General features: G+C 42.2%; 1 protein-coding gene across 2 annotated transcripts; it reads left to right on the top strand.

Annotated features, from left to right (window-relative positions):
- The first annotated feature begins 11 nt into the window (after positions 1-11).
- Positions 12-27,224, top strand: cyfip2 (cytoplasmic FMR1 interacting protein 2). 2 transcript variants are annotated; one of them, XM_035162191.2, is made up of 30 exons: positions 15-228; positions 7,302-7,451; positions 7,553-7,642; positions 8,360-8,437; positions 10,621-10,722; positions 10,863-11,044; positions 11,124-11,220; positions 12,653-12,781; positions 12,891-12,995; positions 13,076-13,164; positions 13,269-13,506; positions 13,649-13,801; positions 15,070-15,209; positions 15,294-15,441; positions 16,595-16,748; positions 16,862-17,018; positions 17,112-17,208; positions 17,305-17,381; positions 17,780-17,888; positions 18,073-18,192; positions 18,316-18,515; positions 18,594-18,681; positions 19,043-19,186; positions 19,296-19,386; positions 21,093-21,223; positions 23,770-23,842; positions 23,945-24,039; positions 24,149-24,387; positions 24,935-25,082; positions 25,185-27,224. In XM_035162191.2, exons 2-30 carry the CDS (start codon positions 7,335-7,337, stop codon positions 25,350-25,352), a joined length of 3,759 nt encoding a protein of 1,252 aa, XP_035018082.1. In that variant the 5' UTR covers positions 15-228; positions 7,302-7,334; the 3' UTR covers positions 25,353-27,224. The 2 variants fall into 2 exon arrangements, with proteins under 2 accessions (XP_035018084.1, XP_035018082.1); XM_035162193.2 differs by lacking the exons at positions 23,770-23,842; positions 23,945-24,039; positions 24,149-24,387; positions 24,935-25,082; positions 25,185-27,224 and adding an exon at positions 21,843-23,761 and having other exon boundaries at positions 12-228.
- The last annotated feature ends 737 nt before the right edge of the window (positions 27,225-27,961 follow it).

Below are 27,961 nucleotides of genomic sequence, written 5' to 3'. Positions count from 1 at the left end.
TAAGAAAATGCACTTGCAGCCATTTTCTGCTCTTTGTGTGGGGTGGATTAGCAGCACTGGGTCGGTCCTGGGCGAAACTGGAGCATCAATCGGCGAAGAAGACGAGCGGAGGAAAGGAGGAAACCGAAAAACGGCACGAACCCAGGATTCGCCGGACCTGCAGCCCCCGGACGCCGCGACACCGCCCGGCCGCCCTCGCGTCTCTGCGGACGGACATGAAATTTACAGGTACGTGCTGCATGTAGCGGCGGATGGAGCCGCAGCGCTAAAGATGTGCGCTGGGTAGTGATGATGGCTGGAGACCAGAGAGAGAGAGAGAGGGAGAGGGAGAGAGGGAGCTGCCTGTTTGTCCTCCTTTCCACCTCCTCTCGGTCCTTTCTTGTTCTCCCCCTCGCATCGTATCACACCGAGCAGACAGACACCGGGTCTGGTCGTGCTCCGGCACCCGGCGGGCGGATGGAGCGTCTCCCGGATCCCCGTTAGCTTCCAGCGGCAGCGTAGCTTAGATGGGTGGGGTGAGGAGAGGAGAGGGTCTCTGCCGGAGCAAGTGCACCGGGGGATGGATGGATCCCCGGCAGATGGACGGTGTTTTTTAGCCAGGGAGGAGATGGTGGTGTGCGAGGGGACGAATGTGATGCTGCGGCCGCTGCTGCTTTCACTCCCATTCAGCATTTTGTTTTACTCCAATGCAACACACGTACACACACGCACACGTACACCCACGTACACACACTCACACACACACACACACACACACACACACACACACACACACACACACACACACACAAGAGGACTGGGCTTTGGTCCCCTTGATGATTTATGCTGGAAAGGGTCCAAAACATGCAACAAAAATGGCTACACACACACACACACACGAACACACACGAACACACAGGTCTGTGCAGCTATCCTTATTACGACTCTGCATTCACTTCCATTCATTGAGGACAGCTTAGCCAAAACCTTATCCCTAACCTTAACCATGACCAATTTCATGTCTAACCACAATTCACATGTTATCACCAACCTTAACCAGGCCATCAGACATGATGTTTTGCCACAAGGTTTGCCACAAGGTTTACCACCAGGGGACATGAGTCCCCTGGTGGTAGTGTTAAATGCTGGAAAAGGTCCTAGCAGCCTCAGCCACTTACCCTAACGATAGGTGTCAAAATTAAACTCAAACCCTTACTAATAGCAAATCTTAATCCTTAAAGAGACCAATGTAAAAGTGAGCACCGTTCAAAATGTCCCCACTTTATATGCTATTAATGGTCCTCATAAAGATACAAGTACAGACATACACAGACACACACAGACAGGCCTGCTGCCGATGCACAGATGACAGGTTCACCTACTTCCGCCTCACACCAGAGTCTGATCACTGTTGTTTCTCTTCTTTTTTTTTTGTCGCTAACGACCCATTATATCTCTGCTGTCTGTCTGCATCCTGTCACTCGGCAGCACAGACGTGAAGCTGCCACTGTTGCAGACTCACTGGAGTTGTAAATGTGTACGCCAACCCCTCAGCAGCCAGCAGTGACGTAATGATGAGGCTGTAGATGCTGCTGCTGCTGCTGCTGCTGCTACTGAGCCAGGCACAAAAAATATTTTATAATGTATAATAATAATATTATTCATGTGATACTTCTATCAAGCAGAGTCAGGGTTATTGCTCAAAATTAGGGCTGGACGATAAAACTGTTCTCATCGGTCGATAACAATGATTATCACGATAAATGTCACATTATTATTTATTTTAACAGATTTTTTGCTCCTGAGTGAATTTTGTGCTTTTAAACTCTTCTCCATGAGCAGAGAATTAGAAACATTTAAAAATGTTACAACTCTGATTTGCATCAATTATGTGTCATACCGCCTCACTGTGCTCACACAATGCATAAGCAATATATCAATAAATACTGAAGCTTGGTCAATTTGCTACTGATGAATAATTAGTTATGTTTTTTATTGCCCAGCCCGAATCTAAATCACACATTGGCCTCTGAGGAATGTACAGTCAACATATGAAACCATCTATCATCAGACGTTCAGTTTGAATAAGTCAAAAATAAAATCAAAAAAATATTTTTTAGTGGAAGAAATAAAACAAGAAACCTTAAAGAGTGTGGATGTGGTATGGAAGAGATTCTAGATGAAAATAGAATGTATTGGTATTGAGTTATCTTGGATTTAAATATACAGTAAGTAACTCCGCTCATTAGCAGGGAAAGAAGCATCAAGTATTTTCATCATCAAATTATTGATTTGAATTATAAATGAAGCAAAAATGCCAAACATTCAGTCATTACAACTTCTTCAATGTAAGCACTTGGTCACTTCTCTGTTCTACACCATTGTAAGTTGAATATCTTCAGAATGTGGACGTTTGGTTGGACATAGCACGACATGTGAAGACCACATCTTGGGCTCTGAGAAACTGTAAAGCAAATGTTATGACAATTCAAAGGCCAAATGTGTAAAATGATATTTGTAGTAGTAAGTGGAAGCTTAACAACAATGAAGCTGTAGTTTCAGCCCCTGTCATATCCACATAATGCGGCTATTGTGAGATCTATCATCATACATCATTATAGTTATTCTTTTTGGACAACTAGATCAGATGACAGCACTGCTGCTTTAGTTTACAGTTGAGTAAATAGAAAGACAAAGGCCTGTAGAAGTATAAATAACCAACCAGCTGAAGAAAAGGGAAGTAAAGGAAAACAACACTGAGAGATGAACATTTCTGTTTTGAGATTAAATTAAAGTACATTCAAATAATTTTAAAATAATAGTTTTGGTGATGTTGGGTCAGGTGTTTGTTTACCCTCCGCCTCTACTTGTCAAAGCGTAGTCATGTGATCCACGCTTATGTCATTGTCGTTGGGTCTAAAAGGTGAGCGTGACATCATGGGCGACCGATCATGAGACGACAACAGTTTTGCACTGCCGGGTGTTTGAAATGACAATCAGCCTGTCACATACCTCAGCCTGCCGGCATCCTGCACATGACGACACACTGTCGACTGCACCGATGCTGCTGGAACACACTAGTGTCTATATGTGTGTGTGTGCTAATTACCGTGTGCGTTTAAATGCTCGAGATTCCTGTTTCTTCCACGCTGAGCGGATCTCGTCTTATTGTGTGTATGAATATATATTACAAAGCTTGCCTTCGGGGCGGGGGGGATCCCATTGAGGGCTGTGACCCTGCAGTTGACACACTTTCTCTCACTGTGTGGATCTCAGGCAGGATGTTTTACACAAAGCCCCAGCAGCACATACCGGTCAAGATTTTCTCCTACAAACCATGCGTCATCTGTGTTCGTGATGCTTTCCCCCACACTGTCTCATTCTAGTTGGATTATTTGGAGAACCTCCTCAACAACCTTGGATTCTCACGGTTTATTGTTGTCATGAGGAGATCTGAGCCCAGTGTGTGATGTGTTGAAGCTTTAGTTTTAATGTCAGATTGGCCCGAGGGGGTTTCGCTGTGCAAAGCATTGATGTTCTGTGTTGAGTTTGTCTAATAGTTCAACTACTGTATTGGATTTCTGAGAGGAGTTGTTGTCTCTGTCGTTCCGCCATAACACAGGCCTGCAGCTACTTTACCAAGTGTTCAGAAGGGAATGAAGGGGCCCTTTGCTTTGTAAAGAATGACACACACACACACACACACACACACACACACACACACACACACACACACACACACACCAACTGTTGAACAGAGCCTGGTATAGGGTGGGAAAGTTTGTTCAGCCAAACCAGGCTTCAGTCTGCGCCCGTGTTTCCCAAGCACAGATGGGAGTTTAGCAGTACTGTGCATGTTTGTGTGCCTGACAAAGCCGCTTGTAGCGAGCTGTATGTTTTGTATTCTACAAACTCAACAGTTAAAAATAACCAACTGAGCCTAGAAAGAATCTGCAGAAGTGTGGATTCAGGTTGTAGCAGTCACAGCAGTTCAGAGAATACAGGAAACACCTTCTTCAAGATGACAAAATCCTCCATTTTAATATTCTGTACGCAAACACACCGGAGCACACACGGGTAAAGGTGGTGCTGACATTTCAACCTAAGCTCTTGTTGGCATGCACCAGCATCACTGAGGAGTATAAATATATACATATTTCAAAAAACAAGAATCGAATGCTAATAAGCAGAAGTTATAGGTTTCTGCACAGGACTAAAACTCTCATTATGTCAGTGGCACTAAACGCTACAATGGAAAATTATGCCACTTATATTGCTGCTATCATTAATAACATCTTTACATCCATAATTATCACTCTTATAGTTTTATTATAACAACTAGTCTGTCAGAGCTGAAACCTGATGGTGCACAACTGTTCCTGGACTCTCTCTCCTCTCTCTTCCCCTCCCCCTATCTCTCTCTTTCCTCTCTCCCCTCTTTTCCACCCATCTCCCCTCTCCTCCCCATTTCTCTCTGCCCACCCCAACCGGTAGAGGCAGATGGCCGTCCACATTGAGTCTAGTTCTGCTAGAGGTCTCTTCCAGTAAATGAGGACGTTTTTTTCTCACCACAGTGGCCAAGGTGCTTGCTCATTGTGGGAACTGTTGGGGTTCTCTATCATTTGTAAGGTCTTGCCTTGAGAAGGACACCAAAATTGAATTGGTTCTTTCCTGATCCATACCACATCCTTCCACCAAGTTTTGTATTAATATTTCCAGTAGTTTAGAGTACTTCTTCAAACTAGTAATAAGAGAGTTTGCGTGGAGCAAACCTATAGATGTCCAATTATGTAACCCACACAAATTGAGACTATAAAGTAAAGGATGATGAATTAAATATAAGCTATTCAAATATTGAAATACTATATAAATATATGTAAAGAAATATGTATCAGGAACCCCAAAAAAGAGAGACAGTGGAGACAGTATTAAAATAAAGTGATAAATCCAAATAAAATGACAAATCCGAATAGAGAGGACAACATAGATTTAACATATGAATCCATCTACATTCATTTACTCTGTTACCATCTATACGTGAAAGAGTTTAGTGTCACAGAAGTTTGATGACTGAGTCATTCGACAACTTGTGGTTCACCTCACCCAGCTGCAGCCATCACATACATCGGGTTCACTTAGGCAGTTTGTTGTGACAGGAAACTGCACCCACCTCCTTTTTCACATAATTATGATCACATTAGTGAGCGTGACCAGCAACAAATGTGTCACATGACATCGGCATCTGTCAGTGTGTGTGTCGTTAACGTGTCTCTCTGCTGGCTACAGAAAGTCACTGTGATCACTTTTGGATTTTTACCCTTTCTATGATGTCATCAGATAGAAAAGCTGAATGCTAATTTGGCCAATCAGTTGTTTTGACATTTAGATGTGAAGAGTGCCATTACTGTCTGTGTGTGGCTGAGTGCCTGGACAAATGACGAGCTGGATAAGGAAGAGATCTTCCGAAACCACTTTTCCCTTCCTGATACTGATTCCGATGCTTGGACTCTGCGTATCAGCCGATCTAGAGTACAGATCCGTACCAGTAACAACCTATACAACACATTTTAACAGCTGTATGCTAACAACCCGCTATGGAAGTGGTTATTGCTGTTGTTTTTGTTTGGCCTATTAATTGTATTGTAATTGGCAACACTAGCAGCACCCCGCAAAGCATTAGTCCTTTGTAAGGTACACATCAGCTTTATACCTGAACCTCCCAGTGTGAAATGTTCTGAGATTTTAACTAGCTCTGCTTAACCCTAGCCTACTGGAAATCAATGCGCCAGAAACAAAAACAAATAGGGGTTTTCCTACGTTTGGTTAGCGCTGCTAGGTCTAACTATAGGTTTACCACTGAACTTAGATGTTACTGCACCACATTTCCGGCATTTCAGCATTTACAGACTGCTACCTCCCCCAATATTAGCTGGACTTCAGCTTTCTTCTCTGGTATTTCAAAGTGTTTTTGTGTTACTTGTGATAATTCTTTTAAAACAGAGGAATATTTTCTTTGTATTATATACTTGTGTGTGTGTGTGTATCTATATACATACTTAAAAAAGAAAATGTAGCATCTGATCGGTACATTTGCATACTTGCCGATGCTCAACTTGGTATTTTGATGCTGGTATCTGTATCTGAACATCTCTATATAAGGTGCCATAACCCAACCTTTATCCATATGAAATACTACGTTCAACAGCTTGATGCAACATTCGACCTTCTGTTGCTCTAAATTCTTTGCCTGCCTCTAACAAGGGAAAGAGAAACGGCCATGTTTGGTTTTTATCTGCCTCTTCTCTCGTCGCTGTTTGGCCCCTGGCACCCCACAGCTCGAGTCATGCTCTCTCTGGCTGTGAATATTAAGCTTATTATCGCTGCTGTCTGCCAGGTCAGACGTGAAAAACGCTCGTTTCTGAGAGGCACATGATATACAGGCGGGCGCATACACACTGCTGGGCTGCTTTTTTTTATGAGGAGGGGAGGGCACGACGGGGACTGTACAGTTTCAAGAGGAGCTGGTCATTTATTCCAGACACAAATCAGGCAGAGAGTGGCCTTAATGATGGCCATGCGCATTAGCCGTATATACACCTGTGTGCTCATCATATATAGCATTTTACTCTATATAAAAGCTATAAATTGGACTTTTCTCTTACGTTTTTTATCATTTCCAGTGGATCCACCTTCTATGTCAGATAGCCATTTTCTTTTTTAAATGTCATTCATTGCCAGACTTCTGTCTTGCCTTTCTCACATTTGTGAGATTTCCAGGTCTCTGCATTTCAAGAGTTAGACGCTTCATCTGTTCCTCCAGTCGAATACGAAGTTAAAAAGGAAACAGCTGGGGGCCTCAGCAGGGATACAGGTGCAGGGTGAACACAGAGAAATGTTGCACCGCTCAGCGCACAAAGGGTTTCACAAGAGGAAATGAGATTGTCTAGACATTATGTTTTACATGTCTTTGTGACTGAGAAGCATTCTCTGACTGTAGGATATATTGAATTCATTTCTATCAGTTGGCCCCCACAGCCCTGTCAGATCAACTCAAGCATCCTTTCATCGACAATACCCAATGTGTTTATTTGAATTGATTGATGATATCATGATTATGTCCATTAAGTTTGCAGTTGTATTACTGCCACTTGAAAAATTTATATTCAATTAACAACTTTTTCACCCTAATTTGTTCCGATACCTGTGATGTTCAGATGTTATTGTCAACTCAATTTATACTCCTCCCATCATGCATCTTGCTTTCTGCATTGGAGCTTCTTCTGCCTCCTTATCTCACGTCACTTCCTCTCTCTCTCTGTCAGACTGCGTTGTTGTGTGAGTGACGGCTTGTTACCATGACGACCCACGTGACCCTGGAGGATGCTCTGTCCAACGTGGACCTGCTGGAGGAGCTGCCCCTCCCGGACCAGCAGCCATGCATCGAACCCCCTCCCTCCTCCATCATGTACCAGGTACGTTCTCACAAACGCAGCCACCGCCATTCGCCATCGTCCCCATTGGTTCAGACATTTTTCAGTTTTCACTTTCACTCTCTTCTCCCCCTCTTCTGCAGGCTAATTTCGACACCAACTTCGAAGACAGGAACGCGTTCGTCACTGGCATCGCTCGTTATATAGAGCAAGCCACGGTCCACTCCAGCATGGTGAGATTTGTGTTCCAGTTTCCCCAGAACCACAGGTCACGGCCTGTCATCATATTGGTTTATGCATGTAATTGGTTAAAACTGTTTTGTTGTTGTCTGTCTTCAGTCGCTGCTGTTACTCTTTCAGTGAACACAAAGGAGACGGAGGAGAGCAGTCTCACGCCCTAAAGAGAGCCTTGTATTTTTGTGAATTGATTATCATTTGGCTCCTTTGTTCAGACTTGGCTAGGCCTGTAGCACCACACACACTCACATAGATAAACATTCCCCTCACACACAGGATGGTGGTGTATCAGGCTGCCGATGGATCACTAAAGCTCTTTCCCCTGATGGTGAATGAATGGAGAGTGTGATTCGACTGGTAAAGAGGGGAAGTGGAGCTTTATTTAACCCTATTCAATGGGGAAGTCCCATTGAGGTGGAGGCTGGTCTATTTGAGGACTCTCCTTGTTTAAAGCGAGTCACGGAGAAATCTGTCTTAGCTACGTCTGAATGGAGGAAATCGTCCCCTGCTCAAATATTTATCAAGCCCCATTCACCCTGGGACATGTGGCTCCTCTGAAATGTTGGGCATATTCTGTGCTGCTAAGTGCGGTTACAACAATTTCAGTAGTAACATTCCAATATAAAAAAACAAGAGATACACTAACATAGATTAATTTGCCACAACTGTACTTTGAGAATGAATCAAGTCTCGTGTTTTTTTTATTTGTGCAGAATGAGATGCTGGAGGAAGGACATGAGTACGCTGTGATGCTTTACACCTGGAGAAGCTGCTCCAGAGCTATTCCCCAGGTAACACACACACACACACACACACACACACACACACACACACACACACACACACACACACACACACACACACACACACACACACACACACACACACACACACACACACACACACACACAGAGAGAGAGCTGCATATCTTTTTGACTGATGAGCACATACACACATTCTTCTGTCCAGGGGCCACCCTAGATGTGTGAGCATTATGTGAGCTTCCATGTTAACCGGTTAGAACGTCCACACTGCCCATGTGAGGCACACCCGAACCGTGCAGCTCTTTTAGAGAGCCTGGGCCTTGTCTATTTTCTTCCGCTTGCTGCATGCACTTCACAGCACAACAGACAGTTTCAATGTCTATCTGTTGAATATGTCACAAACATAAATATTTGCAACATTACCTTGTACCTCTGTCAAAGTAAAAGCACTCTAATCTATGGCCTATCTTTTCTGGTGACTAAATTCATTCATTTGTTTAAAATATGAAATATGTGCAGGACCGGAAGATGCTCGGTGTCATACTGTAGAGTCTATGTTCCGTGTGAACATCAGATGTGCTCGAGACGCAGCAGATCAACCATCACGCGCTGCCCTCACCCTTTTTGTATTGATCATATTTAAAGGGCCCATATTGTGTCAAATACAGTCCAGAGTCCTAACCCACCACCCCCGCTCCCCACCACTACCCATCCACACAGAACGCCACACCAAGCAGACTTGTTGCTGAGCTAGCAGCTTGTTAGCTACCACAGGCTAACCACAACAAAAAAAACTGAAGAAACACTGCAGTGTGGAGGGATGCACGGAAGAGAATGTGTCCGTGCACATTCCTCCTGAGAACGTTACTGTTCAAGACCAGCGGTTACGCTTTATTTCTTCTGACGTGCCGTGTCACTGTGCTCACTACGGAGTAACGTAGACATTACTCTGTATTGAAACTCCGTTCAGAAACATCCTGTTGTAACCGACTGTAAATATGTGGCTGATCTTCTATAGCGGTATACAAACATAGCATGACTTTCAGCTGTGTTTACAGCCAGAGATCGTCCAATGCACCAGAATGAGACCGGTGATAGGCCTGGTCGTGTGTCACTCAAAGTGCAGTCAGCCAATCAGAGGAGGGGCTCAAGAGGCAGGCGAAAACTGTCTGTTCTGTCTGCAGCTCCAGAGAGAGGCAGAAGAGAAGACATGGACATACACATTTACTTTAAACCACTGATATATCATCTTAGGGGTACCAATACATCAAATTATATCCGAGAAAGGTGTAAAATATGGGGCCTTTAAAAATTGTTGTGTGTTTTATATTCCTAAGCATTTTATTCATAAGCACTCTACTCACCCATTGTGTGCATATATGTGTATATATAGGGGTGACAGATGTTCTTCATATCTCTGGACTCTGGATAGAGTCTTAACTTCAAAATACTACTCCTATTAGGAATTTTGGTATTATTTATAATTGCTGTTATTTATTATTATTTATTATAAATTGTCATATGAACATGCCTCATCCTTTAATGTACGAGCCAGGGGAGAGGCCTTGGAGGTTGGGAGAATTTTTATTAGAACTAAAGCTCCTGCTGCCCTGCCTTCTTTTAACATTATTTTATTGACTTATTTATTTATTCCTTCTAAGGTGGGATTATAACCAATCAATTTGAATTTGATATTTTTTAGCATTTACATTTTTTTCTATTTTACTCATTTCTATTTTTACATTAACAGCCCCTAGTAGCAGTCGGAGCATTCAGAGTCCTGCATTTTAACCCTAACGTAAACCTGCCTGAGACTTAATTCTAACCCTTTCCCTAAACATAATGAAAAAAGATAGGAATGGCCAAAATGTCCTTAATCCATAGGTTTATGCTTTAAATGGTCCAAACGAAGATATAAGTATACAAGTACAAACTTGAACTCATTTATCAGCTCATTTGAAAATTCATCGCTAAATCTCACTTTTTTGAAAGATATTTGAATCTAGTCTAGGTGGACAAAGCTGCACCTGACCTAAGTATTTCACATAATATTATTTTCAGTAACTGGAAAGGGACAGTTTTTACATAACATCAAAGACATTTTTTTTGTGACACAATCTTTTCTGAATCATGATCATTTATGAGAAACTCAATATTGTACTGTCGCTGCAATATCATGTTGTGTGATGGCTCCCTCTTGTGTCTGCTAGGTGAAATGCAACGAGCAGCCCAACAGAGTTGAAATCTATGAGAAAACCGTGGAAGTGTTAGAACCTGAGGTGACCAAGCTCATGAAGTTCATGTACTTCCAGGTAAGACTCAGCCACCTGATAATTTGCTAGTTTTATATTTCATAATTAACAGATCAATAGACATAGTTTTAAACTGTATTGTTTGTTGGTGAAATGGTCACTGATCTATTTCATGTATCCTGGTTTCTCTTTGTTTACAGCGGAAAGCCATTGAGCGTTTCTGTGGTGAAGTGAAGCGTCTGTGCCACGCTGAGAGAAGGAAGGACTTTGTGTCCGAGGCCTACCTGCTCACTCTGGGCAAGTTCATCAACATGTTTGCGGTGCTGGATGAACTGAAGAACATGAAGTGTAGCGTCAAGAATGATCACTCTGCCTACAAAAGGTAGTGTGTCACACTCCAAAGAAAATCCAGTTTCTTCCTCTGAGCAGCCAGATGAACATTTCTCTCCCCTTGTCTGCAGGGCGGCTCAGTTCCTGAGGAAGATGGCTGACCCTCAGTCCATCCAGGAGTCCCAGAATCTCTCCATGTTTTTAGCGAACCACAATAGGATCACTCAGGTTGGTTGTCAGACCCTGTCCGTCATATTTACGTTGTAGGTTGATTAAAGGCTTTTTCTCCTTTTGAGTCTTTGTCAAAGTGGCACAGGATCAAAAATCTTTTGATCAAAAGGTTGCTGCAAATGCACATAAATATTCTGCTCGTCTATAATACATTATAGAAGATGAGCTCCTAAGCGTCTATATGAATAGCTCAGAAAATGATATGCTAGACAAACTGAGGGGATGAACGTCTGAGCTATATCCAAGCGGCCATGTGACAGGTTAGGTTGCATGAAAATATTATGCAGTATGAATAAAAGAGAAACTAGACTGGCACTGCTCTCCTGCACAAGGCCCAACAGTCCCCTTAAATTCAGTAATGCTGCACCAAATTTCACACACTCACAGATATCATTCCTCTAAATATGAATAATTTTCTTTCATTTCTGATTCATGAATTTCTTCCTGGGAAATTAGTGAAAATGTCAAAAAATCTCCCAATGTTAGAACAAGTGATAAATAATTTCTGGATCCGCATCTTTATCTGGATACCCACAATTTCATGGATTCTCTCTTCACCCTCAACCTCTTCACCCATGTCACACCCTTTCACCACGTTTTGTCCATATCTGTTCTGTAGTTTCTGCTGAATCTTGCTGACAAACAAACCGACCCACAAACATAACCTCCTCAGTGGAGGTAATAAAGCATTTGACCTCCCTAACCTTAACTAATATTTATCCTACAGAATATGCTGAATTAGATCAGAAGGATTCAACCCACACATTAAATCTCGGGGGTCAGATTTGAAATAGTCACAGCTGTGGTTTGTCATTGACTTGATGGTTTAAGGCTCATCTCTTTCTGTACTCTGCTTCAATCTCATCCATATTCATGTCGTCTTCTGAAAGGTTTCGGATACATTCGAAACAGGCAAAACAGAGCAGTACCACCAGAAATAAGGGGGGGGCAGTGTAGCCAATAGTCCAAGCAAGAGGATCATAGCACAAGAGGAAGAAATTTGTTTGAGGAGAGACTCTTCGAGTTGGGAAGTTGGACCAGCGTGTCTGCTTTTATCACAACGTCCACCACTAGGGCCATGTTTGTTGTCAGGAACTCTCCGACGCTGCCCTCTAGTGGATGTATTACAGCCATACTGATGTAAAGGAAGCATTGCAAGTATGTGGGCAGTGACAATTTCATAATTTGAAACAAATGTCTCTCTCTTCATATATGATGTTCAAAACCCTCCAAGATTCCAGGTTTCTAATGATAAACTGCTCCATTGACGTCCATTTACAATTGGCTTGATTTGTGAGGTCTTCACACAGTGATGTCAATATTCATACTTACTGTATAAACAGGAGCCAACAGACCCTTTCTGGCATAAATTAACAAATGAATGGTTGTTAAATCAGCCGTGACCTCTTCCGTCTTTGTCTCTGTGCAGTGCCTGCACCAACAGCTGGAGGTGATTCCTGGCTACGAGGAACTTCTGGCCGACATTGTCAACATCTGTGTGGACTACTATGAGAACAAAATGTATCTGACACCAAGTGAGAAACACATGCTGCTCAAGGTACAGACATTTAATTCACATTCAACATGCTGCCAACGGATAACTGTCAGAATGTGTGATCTCTTGCTGGCTCAATGTCATTGGAAAAACAAATCTCTCCGTGTGTCAGGTGATGGGCTTTGGTCTGTACCTGATGGATGGGAACGTGAGTAACATCTACAAACTAGACGCCAAGAAGAGGATCAACCTGAGCAAGATTGACAAATTCTTCAAAGTAAGGCTAATCTCTTTTATCCAGGAATATATCTGTGGCTATGATCGGTTGGTGGGACAATCGTCACTTTTGTTTTTCAGCTTCAAGTGGTTCCGCTGTTCGGGGACATGCAGATAGAGCTGTCACGTTACATTGAGACGAGTGCCCACTATGAAGAAAACAAGTCCAAGTAAGGAATATCTACTCGTATACCCACTTCATAATCCTTGACCACTGTGCCATCTGCTCCTGCCCCCCACCCTTAACCCTCTATTTCCTCCATTCTGTGCCCAGGTGGACGTGCACCCAGAGCAGCATCTCGCCGCAGTACAACCTGTGCGAGCAGATGGTGCAGATCAGGGAGGACCACATCCGTTTCATCTCGGAGCTGGCGCGCTACAGCAACAGCGAAGTGGTGACGGGCTCGGGCCTGGACAGCCAGAAGTCGGACGAGGAGTACAGGGAGCTGTTCGACCTGGCTCTGAGAGGCCTGCAGCTGCTGTCCAAGTGGAGCACACACGTCATGGAAGTTGTGAGTGAAGCGAGGGATTGATTTGGTTCATGCATGGGAGGAGGAAATACTTATTATGTGGCTGTAGGTAAGAAAGGTTTGTGGTTTCGCCATTGATCGCCGCAGAGTTGGTCTATTTATAGCCCTCTCTTGTTTCTTTCAGTACTCGTGGAAACTGGTCCATCCCACGGATAAATTCTGTAACAAGGACTGTCCTGGCACAGCGGAGGAGTACGAACGCGCCACACGTTACAATTACACCAGTGAAGAGAAGTTTGCCCTGGTGGAAGTCATCGCCATGATCAAAGGGCTGCAGGTAAAACACATGGTGACCCAGACAGGTGTTGAAGTGTGTGTGTGTTACGAAAATATGAGGAGATCTGTATGTGGTGTCCTCGACAGCTGGTTATAGGACTTTGTGCGATAGACTATAAATAAAGTTGGATGATGCTTCTCTCCCACTGTGCGAAAATTAAGCCAAGATATCCTGGATACGGGTGCTGCCATCTTGAGCTGGCTACACCTTTCGGAGCCGGAGTCTGCACGTAGTGATCGTGGGGTATCAAGGTCCTGCCAGTTAACCAATCAGGAGTCAGTCTCACCTGTCAATCATTATGCTTCACACTTTTGTAGTATGATATAGCATGTCCCATTCACTAACATAGAGGAGGTGGGGTTTATGACCTATACTGGGACCAGCCACCAGGACGATCAATATGTTTTCGCTTCATTTTTGTCCTCCATCTTCATATACAGTCTATGGTCTGTGCATACTGTACATGCAGATATAAAACCAGTCACCAAAATGCTTTGATGTTATATATTTTTATACTTTATTGGAATTTGACTATTTTTGAGAAATCTGTTTACTTGCTGAGAGTTTGATGAGAAGATTGATGCAACTCTGATGGGTTCGCTAAGGCCAAAGCTACAGCCAGCAGCTGACGAGCTAAGCAGAGACCGGGAAGAGGGGGAATGGGTTAGCCTGACTGTATCTGTAGAGTTTTTTAAAAGGTGTTGTTAGGTTAAATTAAATTTCTACTTTAATGGAGAACCAGGCTAATTGTTTGTTTCCCTGTGTCACCTGCCTTTATGCTAAGCTAAACTGTTTGCAGCCTTTTATTTTCAGCCCCACTGTGCTAAAATGTGTTTTTTTTAAATATTACTTCAGTTTAATGTTTGTCTTTCACTGAGCAGAATGATGCATATGTAGAGTTTAATACTAGAAGAAGAACAGGGAGAGTTTCTCTACTTTTAATCTTAGTTTAATATGTGTATATACAAGCGTGATTCTTGCAGCCAATCATAGTCCAGTATCCATCTTGCACATTTGTGTTGTGAAACTTGAAACCTCCTATGCACATGAGAGTGGACTTTTCAGTGAAGTGGGAGATGTTTTAGATTTTAAGAGTCAGACAAGTTATTTGGAGCAGATTTTCTTATTGTCTTGTCTATGTCTGGAGGTATATTTTAATACAATAATGTATTAATACAATAATGTACATGAGAATGATATCAATTTTTTTCTCTGCAAGTATATCTTATTTCGAAGACAATGACGGTTCTGTGTAATGAACTGTGCAGGTTCTGATGGGCAGAATGGAGTCGGTGTTTAACCAGGCCATCAGGAATACCATCTACGCAGCGCTGCAGGACTTTGCTCAGATGACCCTGAGAGAGCCTCTACGCCAGGCTGTTCGCAAGAAGAAGAACGTCCTCATCAGGTAATCATAAAGATGATCTAAATAAATGCACATTAAAGTTAATCTTATGGCTCTTGCACTTTTATAATCCTGCTTTGTTTGCAGTGTTCTCCAGGCCATTCGAAAGACGGTCTGTGACTGGGAGGGGGCGAGGGAGCCCCCGAACGACCCCTGTCTGAGGGGAGAGAAGGATCCCAAAGGGGGATTTGACATCAAAGTGCCCCGCAGGGCTGTGGGACCCTCCAGCACACAGGTTAGTTCACAGACTGAGGTCAGCACAAGGTTTTGAGAAATGGGGCCCGTTCAGTAACAAAACAATAATCACGAGTAACACAACGCAAAGTAGAAGTCCTTCATTTAAAATATACCTGTAAAAATACAGATTGAGGCACGATCAACTAAAAAAAATAGTAATTTTACAAAATGTCCCCTTTCAGATTGTTTATTTTTCTGTTCTCATGCAACAAAATAAAAAGTAAAAACAAATTTGAACCTTTCTGAACCTCCTGCAAAATTTAACTTGTTTGTCTGACCCAGTCACATTTTGCCTTCAGTCTCAACACACATTAATAAGATGAATATTACTTTATCATAAAATAGGTGTGTGGTTTAACAGTGTCATTTACGCTGCCCTTATGTATGAAAACAGATGTGTCTGTTTCAAACAATGTGTCTCACTGCACACATACTTCCATTCGTCCTTGATGTTGGCATGGTTGTTAAGCAATACCTCCACTAGAGGGCAGCACCGAGTCGAGTTTCTGACTAAATCAACATGTCGATGCTGGAGGAGGACGTCAGAATGTAAGAGCGATGCAAAAGCAGCTGTTTGTCCCTTTGCAGTAATGAAGCAACATTATATAGATCCTTGTAGTGTCTCACCAACTTGTAAAGTATTTCCTCAAAAATGTCTCCCATTGTTGAAATTTCTTCCTCGTGTCTTATGGTCGTCTCGCCTGAACTACTGTCTACACTTCCCCCCCCTCTATTTCCTGTGGTACTGCTCCATTTTGTTTAGTTTCGTCCGTATCCGTAAGCTTTCTGAAGACGTGCACATGTACAGATGAAATGAAAGCAGAGCACAGGCAGAAGGCTCCATCTGTTTGCGTGTACGTATCTAACATTGAGCAAAAATGTGCCATTAGTTGGATTTTATAGATACCAGGATAAGTTTGGAGGATTAAGAAACGCGAGAATAAATCAAACTGTAACACGTTTTTTGTGACAGACAAATCGTTTTTCTCTGAACTCCCCATATTTCGGGCTTCTTTGACTTCAGAAGATCAGCCATAGAAAATTATTCATATTGTTTGATTGCTGTGGTTTGTGAACATCTGCCCCCTAAACCCTGCTCTGAGTGGGAGTTTTCTCGTTTTCATCTTTTCACCTTTGTCCTCCCTCTGCAGCTGTACATGGTGCGCACCATGCTGGAGTCACTGATCGCAGATAAGAGTGGCTCGAAGAAGACTCTCCGCAGCAGTCTGGATGGACCCATCGTGGTGGCCATAGAGGACTTCCACAAACATTCCTTCTTCTTCACACACCTGCTCAACTTCAGCGGTGAGAATGTTAAACAGTCCAGTGTGTTGTCATATGAAGGTAAAATCCTTGTAGAGATGGAGACATTTCATTTTATCCCTTTCTCTCTTTGCCCCTCCGTCTCCGCTGTCCAGAGGCCCTGCAGCAGTGCTGTGATCTGTCCCAGCTGTGGTTCAGAGAGTTCTTCCTGGAGCTGACCATGGGCCGCAGAATCCAGTTCCCCATCGAGATGTCCATGCCCTGGATCCTAACCGACCACATCCTGGAGACCAAGGAGCCTTCCATGATGGAGTAAGACAAACACTTCACAATCCCTGTGAAACTGAATGTGTTTGTACTTTTAGTAAACAAACCGTAATGTAACTGCTACTCTTCCTCCCCCAGGTATGTGCTGTATCCTCTAGACTTGTATAATGACAGCGGATACTACGCTCTCACCAAGTTCAAGAAGCAGTTCCTTTACGATGAAATTGAAGCTGAGGTAACGCCACTTGTTTTTAGAACGAAAATGCATCGATCTTTGGCTCTCTGGAGCTCTTGGAAAATAATACCCTCACAATGTGTTTCTTGTTTTCAGGTGAACCTCTGCTTTGACCAGTTTGTCTACAAGTTAGCGGATCAGATATTTGCCTACTACAAAGCAATGGCTGGGAGGTAGGAAGCGTCTTTATGAAGTCATTTTCAGACATAACGCACATTCAGTCACATTCAGACGAGGGCTGGGGCCTCGGTAGAACATGCAGGACATGACGTACAAATTCGGAAATCACATGTTTTTCTTTGACACCAGTTTGGAACCATTTTGCCAAAAGGTCTAAAATCTCGTTGTTTATCCGTGTCTTCGTATAAGTATGCCTCTTCTTTTTCATCTTGCTGTATTCTCTCGGCTCACTCACACATTTTGCCAGGGGGCTTGCAGGAAAAGTTGCAGAAAATGTCTGGAGCAACTGACGCGGACATTTGCCTGCTCACATGCGCGGCATTAGTTTTGGCACAAACTGTTTCTCTGGATCTGCTGAATTTGTACCAAACATATGATTTGTGTTCCACAGTGTCCTTCTTGACAAGCGCTTCAGAGCAGAGTGTAAAAACTATGGAGTGATCATCCCTTACCCTCCATCAAACCGCTACGAGACGCTGCTCAAACAGAGACACGTACAGGTAATGGAATAATGAAAAAGTTATTTATCTGTTGCTCATTTAGGCTTTTATTTTGGCTCATCTACTCCTTAAATGTAAGGATACAGACAGACAGCCATCGTTTTGGCCTTTATTTACAGCATGTTTATGAATATTTATTTGTAGAATATGTATAAGATTCTCTATGTTCCTTTGGAATCTTCAGCTGCTCGGTCGCTCCATCGACCTGAACCGCCTGATCACCCAGAGGATCTCTGCAGCGATGTACAAGTCTCTGGACCATGCAATCAGCCGCTTTGAGAGTGAGGACCTCACTTCCATAGTGGTAAGATCAAACACCGATGATACACACTGTTAAATCTGAGCTTCATTCTTTTGAAGCCCGACGAAACCGACTTTGTGTTCAAATCACACCTCTTCACAATTCTTCTGTGTGTCCCCGGTGCAGGAGCTGGAGTGGCTGCTGGAGATCAACAGACTAACCCACCGGCTCCTGTGCAAGCACATGACCCTGGACAGTTTTGACGCCATGTTCCGCGAGGCCAACCACAATGTCTCGGCTCCCTACGGACGAATCACGCTGCACGTCTTCTGGGAGCTGAACTTCGATTTCCTCCCTAACTACTGCTACAATGGATCCACGAACCGGTTAGTTAAGTTTGATGCGCTCTATTTGGGAAGAGACTGCGCCTGTTTCCTCTCTCATTTTTCCCCCTCTCTTTTCAGCTTTGTACGTACAGCCATCCCCTTCACCCAGGAGCCACAGAGAGACAAGCCAGCGAATGTGCAGCCTTACTACCTGTATGGGTCCAAGGTATGGTGTCACTGATGATTTATATTTCATACATTACATTTACTCATTCAGCTGACACTTTAATCCAAAGAGACTCACAACTGAGGGACAGCGCTAACGAGAGTAGGAGACCATGAATAAAGTACTAAGTAATAAATCTGTTCAGCTCATTAAAAACAACGGGAGTTGAGCCAAAGTGATTTACAATCATGGCATAGGAAAATAAATATAAGTATGGATGTGAAATAGAAGTGTTATTGATTAGATGGGTGCAGCCACTGGAGGTCAATGAGCAGCGGAGTGACCTGTGCCCTTTGTCGTAGACTTGCCTCCCTTCTGCTTCAGATTCACACCGTCTCTCTGTTTCTCCCTCTCTCCTCAGCCTCTCAACATTGCCTACTCCCACATATACAGCTCCTACAGAAACTTTGTCGGCCCGCCTCACTTCAAGACCATCTGCCGTCTCCTTGGTTACCAGGGCATCGCTGTAGTGATGGAGGAGCTCCTTAAGATTGTCAAGAGCCTGGTATTCATCTCCATATTCCTAGAGAACGTGTTTCCATCCCTCCCAGTGTGCAGGATTCTCATTTTTGTTCCCTTTATCTTGCCCTGGCCTCCTTTCTTCCTTTTCACAGTTACAGGGCACCATCCTGCAGTACGTAAAAACACTGATAGAGGTCATGCCCAAGATCTGCCGCCTTCCACGCCATGAGTACGGCTCCCCAGGTGAGCTTATCGTCAATACTGTTACAGGAAATAGTGCACGTGGAGTTACATCTGCAGTATTGACAACACCAGTCTACATCCATTTAAGCTGTAAATTGTAATTAAGTTCTAATAATTGCATAGAGAAGGAGGGGAAATGCTGAAAATGGTACATTTACCTCTGATATTTGCGGAGAGGATTTGTCGCAGCTGTGTTATTGCATCAGTAAACTTTCAGTTCATATTCACATTTACAAATTAGTTTGTGTTAAAGTTAGTAATGTCTGCATTAAACAAAACAGTTCAATAGTCAATAATCATTTTATGAAATAGTTTTGTTAACATAGCAATAAACATTGTATCTCGGCCCCAACTTCACAAATGGACACAAGTGTTGATAGTTACCATGATGCACGAGTAATTAACCAAGGACAGTTAAAAGCTCCATATAATCATCAACTCTTTCATTTTGGATGAGTCGAATAAAGCAGCTTTTCTGAAGAAGACGGTTAAATTTATAGCTCGAAGGTCTCACTGAAATATTTTCGTGTTTAACCACCTAACCCTCCTCTCTGGGAAACACAACTTTTTTCTGTGCAGTTTCTCATCACATGTTGTGATATCATGTATCTAACATGTATCTAAATGCTAAGATTGACATATTGGAACGTACCCAGAGATGAAAAATACTGGTAACTGACACAAAAACCTCCACTGGGGGGCAGTGCAGAGACAGTTTTTGACAACAACAAACATAATGATGGAGGTCTTGATAGTGTCCCTCTTGAGACGGAAGGAGTAGTAACATCATATGGATTTGTTTCTTACGGACCGGCAAAGTTTCTCCTCATAATGTTCCGACATTGTTGAAATTTCTTCTTCAGGTCCTTGCTTGAACTGTTGGCTAGTCTACACATAGGTTTGTTAACATTGAGCATAAATGGGCCATATTTGGGTTTGCAGGGTTATGAAACCAGCTGATTCCTCCTTTGCTCACTTCAGTTCAGTCAAGGCTCAGCTGTTGCACACTATTGGAAAAATATTCAATTGTAATTTGCAGCATCAGAAAACTCTTCCAACACACAACACACTCCATCAATCAGCCAGTATTGTAAAAACAGTGAGGAGGAGTGTAAATGAGCCAGCTGGGGACACACCGAGGGAAAAAGCTTCTCTGCAGCAATGGAAATTAAATCTGGGATAAATTTATTATATATTACAGTTAAAAGTAAAGCAAAACAAATACTGTAATGCTATGAAGAATGTAATTGCCAATTTGTGGTAAAGGAAACAAAATGCTTTCATATTTAATATTAGACCCACAACAGATGCCTCACTCCTCCACCTACTTCCGTATCATCTTTGTTGATCCCCTGACCTTCAACTGTGCATTTTGGCTGGAACGGTGTGTGCAGATTAGAGGCCTGTCAGATGGTATATCCCTATGACGAGGGTTTAGTAATCTGTAGATTACTTATGTTCTGTACCTGGCTTACATCCTTTGATCTTACCGTCAGCAGTTAATGCCCAGCTGTGACCAAACGTGGGTCAGAGCAGCCGGGCAGGCCCGCTGCCACCTGATTCATAAATAGATAATCAATGTCGTAAAGAGGTACTCTCAGGCACTGTGTGTTGGGTTTAAATAATAGATTTTATGTGTTTCTTAATTGAAAACATGGATTTAGCAGGGTTTCATTGCTGTATTTTTTCCATTTCTGTCACCCCAGGAATCCTGGAGTTCTTTCACCATCAGCTGAAGGACATCATTGAGTATGCCGAGCTGAAGACAGACGTCTTCCAGAGCTTAAGGGAAGTCGGGAACGCCATCCTCTTCTGTCTGCTCATCGAACAAGCTCTGGTAAGATCTTTTTACTCTGCAAGCTAAATTTCACATTTTACAGTTATGTCACTGTTATACTCCTGTTTGCTTCTTCTTCTTCTTCTCCTCCTCCTCCTTCCTATTTTCCCTTTTCTTCTCCTTTTCCTCTTTATTTTTCCCTTTCTCCTTCCCGTTCTCCCTTTCCTTGTCCTTCTCATATTTATTTTCTTTTCCCTTTCCTTCTCATTCTCACTCTCCTTTTCCTGCACCTCTTTCCCCCTCTTCTTCTTCTTTTCCTTCTCCTTGTTGTCCTTCTCTCCCCTTCTCTCTTTGTTTATTTCTGTTCTTTTCCTCACAGGAATTGTCTCCCCTTACTTTCTTCCTGACCTTTCCACTTTCTTTTACCTCTGTTGTCCCTGAGCATGATCTCTGAGAGGGGCGCTCTTGTGTAGCTGTATTGATTGCCATGTTGTTATATGGGAAAGCCGTAACCAGGGCGCCTGAAGGTTTCTGGTTAATTTATAGCATTGATTCACATCCTAAATCAAAACCGAAACTGTCAGGCGCCTGGTCCGAGTGCCCCCAAGTGTGTTGGATCTTTTGATGTTTTTTCTGAAATACAACTCTATTTTTCATTTCACGCTGGCAACTACCTCAGGTGGTAAGGACTTAGGTCTTGTCGTATCACAATGACGCCGAGACCGAATTTATCTTCCTCTCTTTTATTTCCTGTTGGTTTGGGCTGCTGTGGTTATTTATTTATTTTTCCTCTCTTTTTTCACCGTGTTAGTTAGGCACACACAGTTTCACCTCCAATCAGCCATGGAAGCAAAAGGTTAAGAATTGCAGTGAATTTAAAATTTGTCAAAATAAGGCACCTCAAGGAAATAAATGATTATTTAATTTGGCAGCTGCAGTAAAGAATCTTTCTGTCCTTGTCTTCCATGGAAGAGGTGATAAAACATTTCTGGTTGGTTGTTGGTTCAGTCTTGTGCTTAACTCCTGCCTCCATTTCTCTCCTCTGATTCTGGGAGCTTGTAATGCCTGTCAACACAACACTACCTCACACTGTCTACCTCACTCTGTCTACCTTTTTGCTGCACTGACGTGTGTGTGTGTGTGTGTGTGTGTGTGTGTGTGTGTGTGTGTGTGTGTGTGTGTGTGTGTGTGTGTGTGTGTGTGTGTGTGTGTGTGTGTGTGTGTGTGTGTGTGTGTGTGTGTGTGTGTGTGTGTGTGTTACTTTAATCATTGCATGGCTCTCTTTCCTCATGCATGTTGTCTTATCTAACAATCGCCATGACAACCATCACTGACAAGCAACTTCATGTATGCCAAAATACATTCTGACAATTTACTAACCAATAACTGACGTTCGTTACATTATCTACCATTAACCAGCGAGATTAAAATGTTATATAATAGACGAGTGTAGATGATCTATGAAAAAATATCAACTCAAGGGGTTAATTTAAAAAAATGTGCCAACAGCAGTGGACCTTAAAAACATCCATAGTTCCAAGTTTGTAGCATCTTAGTCAGGCAGACGTCGCCATCACTTTCCGCTTTATGTCCGTGTTCTCACAGCCAAGCAGTCACCCTGATGTGCATGAGAGTAAACTGCACTCTGCAGTCAGTCTGGTGCATAGTCTGTTAACTATGAGACCCTCTGTGGAGAAAACCTGCTCAGATGGGGTTTTTTTTACGGATTAAGCTTGGGGTTGGTAAGCCTGGAAAATTCTCCCAAGAGCTGGCTACACTTTAAAAAATCCGACCGACACACCCCACCCACTCCATCGGCCCGCTCGTTAAAGCTACGCCCTTATGAACGTGCACAGCCTGACAACTTCTTGCCGACTTTTGCGTGACTCGCTCGCTAACTTCGTCTCTGCTTGGGCGGTGTATGCCTCTTCGCCTGAAGTCTCCGGTCTTTCACAAGGGGAGAGCACGGGCAGGGTGCACGCATGCAGGTCGGTCAGTGATATTACAGTACTGTGAGGGCCACAGCAACCTGCTGTCTTTTTTCTGACAACTTTATTTACTGATGGTTATCGGGACTTGAAGAGAATTTCAACAAAATGAGATAAAAAAGTGTTTCTGAAACAAATAACCAACCCTACCTTCAATCAATAGTATTAATTGGTCACCATTCTGATTGTTAGTTCATGATTAAGCGGCCAATGAAAACATCCCTACTGACACTTCATCCAGAAGATGGCTGTAAATTTGACCTCTTGTTGCAAAATCCAATTTAATGGGATTTTGTACTTGGAGTGTGACAAATTATAATCCAGCTAATGTTTGCATCCTGGCATGGTTAACACATTCACTCATTTATCTCCTTCTCTTTGTAACCTATAGATAGTGTTGACTAATCTAACAACATACTCCTTCACTCATGGCAGTTTTCTCAACGCTTTGGTCATTTAAGAGTAGTGTTGCATGTGATACACCCACCACTAACCACTAACTCTAGACTGAAGTTCAATCATCATCACCTCATGGCTTCCTGCATGCTCAGTAAGGGTGTCCATAGGGGGGCGAGGTTCTTGATGAAAATGCTCTGTTTTTTTGTCCTTGAATCTCAGTCTCAGGAGGAAGTGTGTGATCTGCTCCATGCTGCCCCCTTCCAGAATATTCTGCCTCGAGTTTACATCAAAGGTAAAGGAAAGAGGAATATTATAAGAAACTCAATCAGATGACTCACATCTGAGTCACATCTTACTTGTGTGTGTGTCTTACTTGTGTGTGTGTGTTACACAGAGGGAGAACGTCTGGAGGTGAGGATGAAGCGGCTGGAAGCCAAGTACGCCCCTCTCCACCTTGTGCCTCTAATCGAGAGGTTGGGAACCCCACAAGTGAGTTTAACACCACACTGACTTCAGGAGGTCTGACAAAGAGGAAAAATCCATAACATTTATTATTATTGTTGTTTTATGTTATTGTGGCTGTTCATTTTTCCACCAGCAAATTGCCATTGCCCGTGAGGGAGACCTGCTGACCAAAGAACGCCTGTGCTGTGGCCTTTCCATGTTCGAGGTCATCCTGACGCGCATCCGCAGCTTCCTGCAGGATGCCGTGTGGCGCGGGCCTCCACCCACCAACGGTGTGATGCACGTGGATGAGTGTATGGAGTTCCACCGCCTGTGGAGCGCCATGCAGTTCGTCTACTGCATCCCTGTGGGCACGCACGAGTTCACAGCAGAGTGAGTAACGCTCAGCTGGTCTATGTGCAGTTCAGTCATCCAACACACGTGGTGAAACATGATCATGTAGTTTATGACAGGAACCGTTCATGCATGTTCCTCCTTTCTCTGGCACCATAGCAACTCTAAAAGATCCTATAGGGTATGCCTGGATCAGAAAAGACCCTTGTCACAATTAAAGAGAAGAATGCTTACTTCCATTAAAGCTAACCGTTGCCGTGTTAGAAAGTGAAACAAAAGATCTGCTCTATATATAATGGGGTCTTCCTTGGGTCTTGCTGCACCCCTCCACAAAATTTCATGGAAATCAATCCAGTAGATTTTGAGTAATCCTGTCTGAAAGACAGACACACAAACAAACAGCAATGAAAACATATGCATATGAGGTTATTATGTCATGTCTGCACATCTGCTGGAATGTATTTGCATAAAGGTCTTAATGGGAATATGTAATGAATTTAATATTTTATTTTGCAGAAATGTCTTAAATGTGTGCCTCGCGTTAATGGAAAGATAAGTGCTGTCTCTTATGTGCTTCGCCTTGCAGGCAGTGCTTTGGTGATGGGCTGAACTGGGCCGGCTGTGCCATCATTGTGCTGTTGGGACAGCAGCGTCGCTTTGATCTCTTTGATTTCTGCTACCACCTCCTCAAAGTCCAAAGGCAGGACGGCAAGGACGAGATCATCAAAAACGTGGTGGGTGTATCACAGTGTCTGCATTGACTCACACAGTATTTACTTCTTTTTCTTGCAGCTGTATGATTTAAATACACCCGTTGTTGCATTTCCCCTTGACAGCCCCTGAAGAAGATGGCAGACCGCATCAGGAAGTACCAGATCCTCAACAATGAGATTTTCGCCATCCTCAACAAGTACATGAAGGCGGTGGAGACAGACAGTTCCACTGTGGAGCATGTCCGCTGCTTCCAGCCTCCTATACACCAATCCCTGGCTACCACCTGTTGAAAAAGACCCTTCCTCACATAGTGCACACACACACACACAAACACACACACACTTCCCATAGCTGTGATACTTATTTCTGCCTCTTGCTGGTTTTGTAGAGGTCTAGGTTACTGAGATGGCTCCCCATGGGCTGAGAGGATCCAAAGACAAATCCTCTCAAAATGTTCCTGTGTCTACACGATGACTGTCTTTGGATTCTTTAAACCCTCAGGAGTGGTCCCAGACCAGAGGTGGACGTGTATATTCACACCTTTTTTCTCTTTATTTTACGATCTGTGTGGCTCTCACTCAGACTCATGCATGCCTTCTCTTATTCCCTCTGCTGCACACCTGTGGATTGGACCACTGTCACAAATGACAACCAGAGTTTGTCTTTCCTTACAATCCGAAGTCCTCTTTGGCATCCACATGTTTGAAATAACAGTCATTCTGGGTCAAAAAACCCTTTCAGATTTCGCTCTCAAGAGCTGAGACAAAATGAAATCTAACATTGTTTAAATATAATACTAAATAATAAAACAGATAACTAATTTTCTAAGTTATATAAAGTTATTTTAAGTGCAACATGGTGCTCTTACTCTACTAACATTGCTTGCACAGGAACTAGTACGCCTGTGCTATCATTATATGTGCCCCTCTATATGACCCCCACTCATTTGTATAATAACTTGATCTGCCAGGTTCATGATACATAGTGTCTATCATGATGTGTTTTTCTTCTACACCTGCTTGGTTTCATAGGAATGAAGGTCCACTGCATTTTTTATTTGCTTTTTACTCATCTCACCGTTAAGTCTGTTTTGTTTTTTTTCCGCTTCTCTCCGTCATATTTTCATTTAGTACCCGTTCCACTGTAAATTTCAGTGTTGAGCAAAGTGAAGTGTTGAAGTGTCGTAATTGTCCTTGTTTTTAATTATAAATATTTTTTACTTTACAAATCCTCGGTATACTTGCCTCTCTAATACTGACTGGAAACCTCATTCTGTGTTTATTTTATTTTGTTTTTCTCTCTTTTTGTCTGTTGGAAAGATTTTTATATTCTGTACATGAATACAGTGATATTATTTACAATTTGGGGAAAGGTCATCGGGGTTAAATGTGTTTGCTTTTTCATAGAGTTGAAGAAAAAAAACTAAAGAAACAAGACTAGAAAATCCCTCTAGTTTGTATAAAGACAGTGCTGTTCTAGATTAACCTGTTTTGAGTGTGAATGGATGACGTTGGTCTATGAAACATAAACTGCACATAAAGGAACAAAAAAAATCATAACTAAAATGTCAGTTATAATTAAAGGGCAGTTTCCTACATATAGTCAGTATTTACTATTGATGGATTTTTGCTTTAGATTTAGCAATGTTATTAAAATATGCAAAAATGTCCCTATTTTCTTTTTCATATGAAGGAAACCCCGAATTATGAATAAGTAACCTTCCCCCAAAACAACCCTGTGATCTTTTTCTGCTCCGTTTTGAATGAAGGATGTTTCTTTTGTATCTCCGGTGTCTTTTTATCATATTTATTCAATTACAAGTTCTTTTTCATTTAAGGTTAATCTAGTAATAACAAAGGTACCAATGTATCATCAAAAACCTTAGCATGGCAAGTGTAATTTATTGTCATCAATGGCTCCATTTGTGACATGAGGCTTTGTTTATGATATTGTTGTACAAGTGACCATGTTTTCAAGTACAAAAAAAATTACAGAGAAATAAGTATAACATGTACAACAATGGTCCTGCAAAGGATTTGAAATGATGTTGTATTTCCAAGAAATAAAAAAAAAATGTTTAACTGAAAAAAATGAAGTTGTATTTACGGTATTGGTTTTCAGTGGGTTCGACCTTTAAGTGCAGTATTAAAGTTGTCAACAGACTTGTCTCTTCAGGTTCTTCTAATAACTGAATTAGTGGGAAAGATTTGTGGACTCGCTGTCACTTACACACACGGCCACTGAGGACAACATGTTGCTGATATTTCTGGGGGGGTTCAACAGCATGATGGAATTTTAAAAGGTGATATATCACACACATGCACAGAAGAGTTTTAGGGCCAGGCATAAGAAAAAAAAAGGTTTAGACCTGGCCATCATGCTCTTCTGTCAGTTTGACTTTATTCTTGACATTTCTACTTTTTTCTCATTTCAAATTTATTCTGAAAAATGAAAAACAAAAATCTAATTTCTTCTCATGCCTGGCCTAAATTCTGTAACATCTTTATTTAGGTCTTGATCTTTATAAAAGTTTTTTAAAAAAAAGTCAAATGATAAAAACAATGATAATGAAATAGAAGGGAATTAATATTATCCGGAGTTTCATACCTGGAATTGTAGAGACTTAAATTGTCAGATTCCTAGGAAATGATATACTAATAAACCCAGATACATTTAAATCTATTATTAATATAATTTATATAAATGATTAACTAATAAACCCAGATACATTTAAATATATTATTAATATAATATATATATATATATATATATATAAATTAACTAATAAACCCAGATACATTTAAATATATTATTAATATAATATATATATAAATTAACTAATAAACCCAAATACATATTATTTCCTTGTCAGGTCTGTGGGTCTGACTGAAAATCTGAA

The sequence above is a fragment of the Hippoglossus stenolepis genome, chromosome 7 (genome assembly GCF_022539355.2).
Source record: "Hippoglossus stenolepis isolate QCI-W04-F060 chromosome 7, HSTE1.2, whole genome shotgun sequence".
In the NCBI taxonomy this organism is placed as follows: domain Eukaryota; kingdom Metazoa; phylum Chordata; class Actinopteri; order Pleuronectiformes; family Pleuronectidae; genus Hippoglossus; species Hippoglossus stenolepis.
This window is presented reverse-complemented; position numbering and strand designations above follow the sequence as displayed.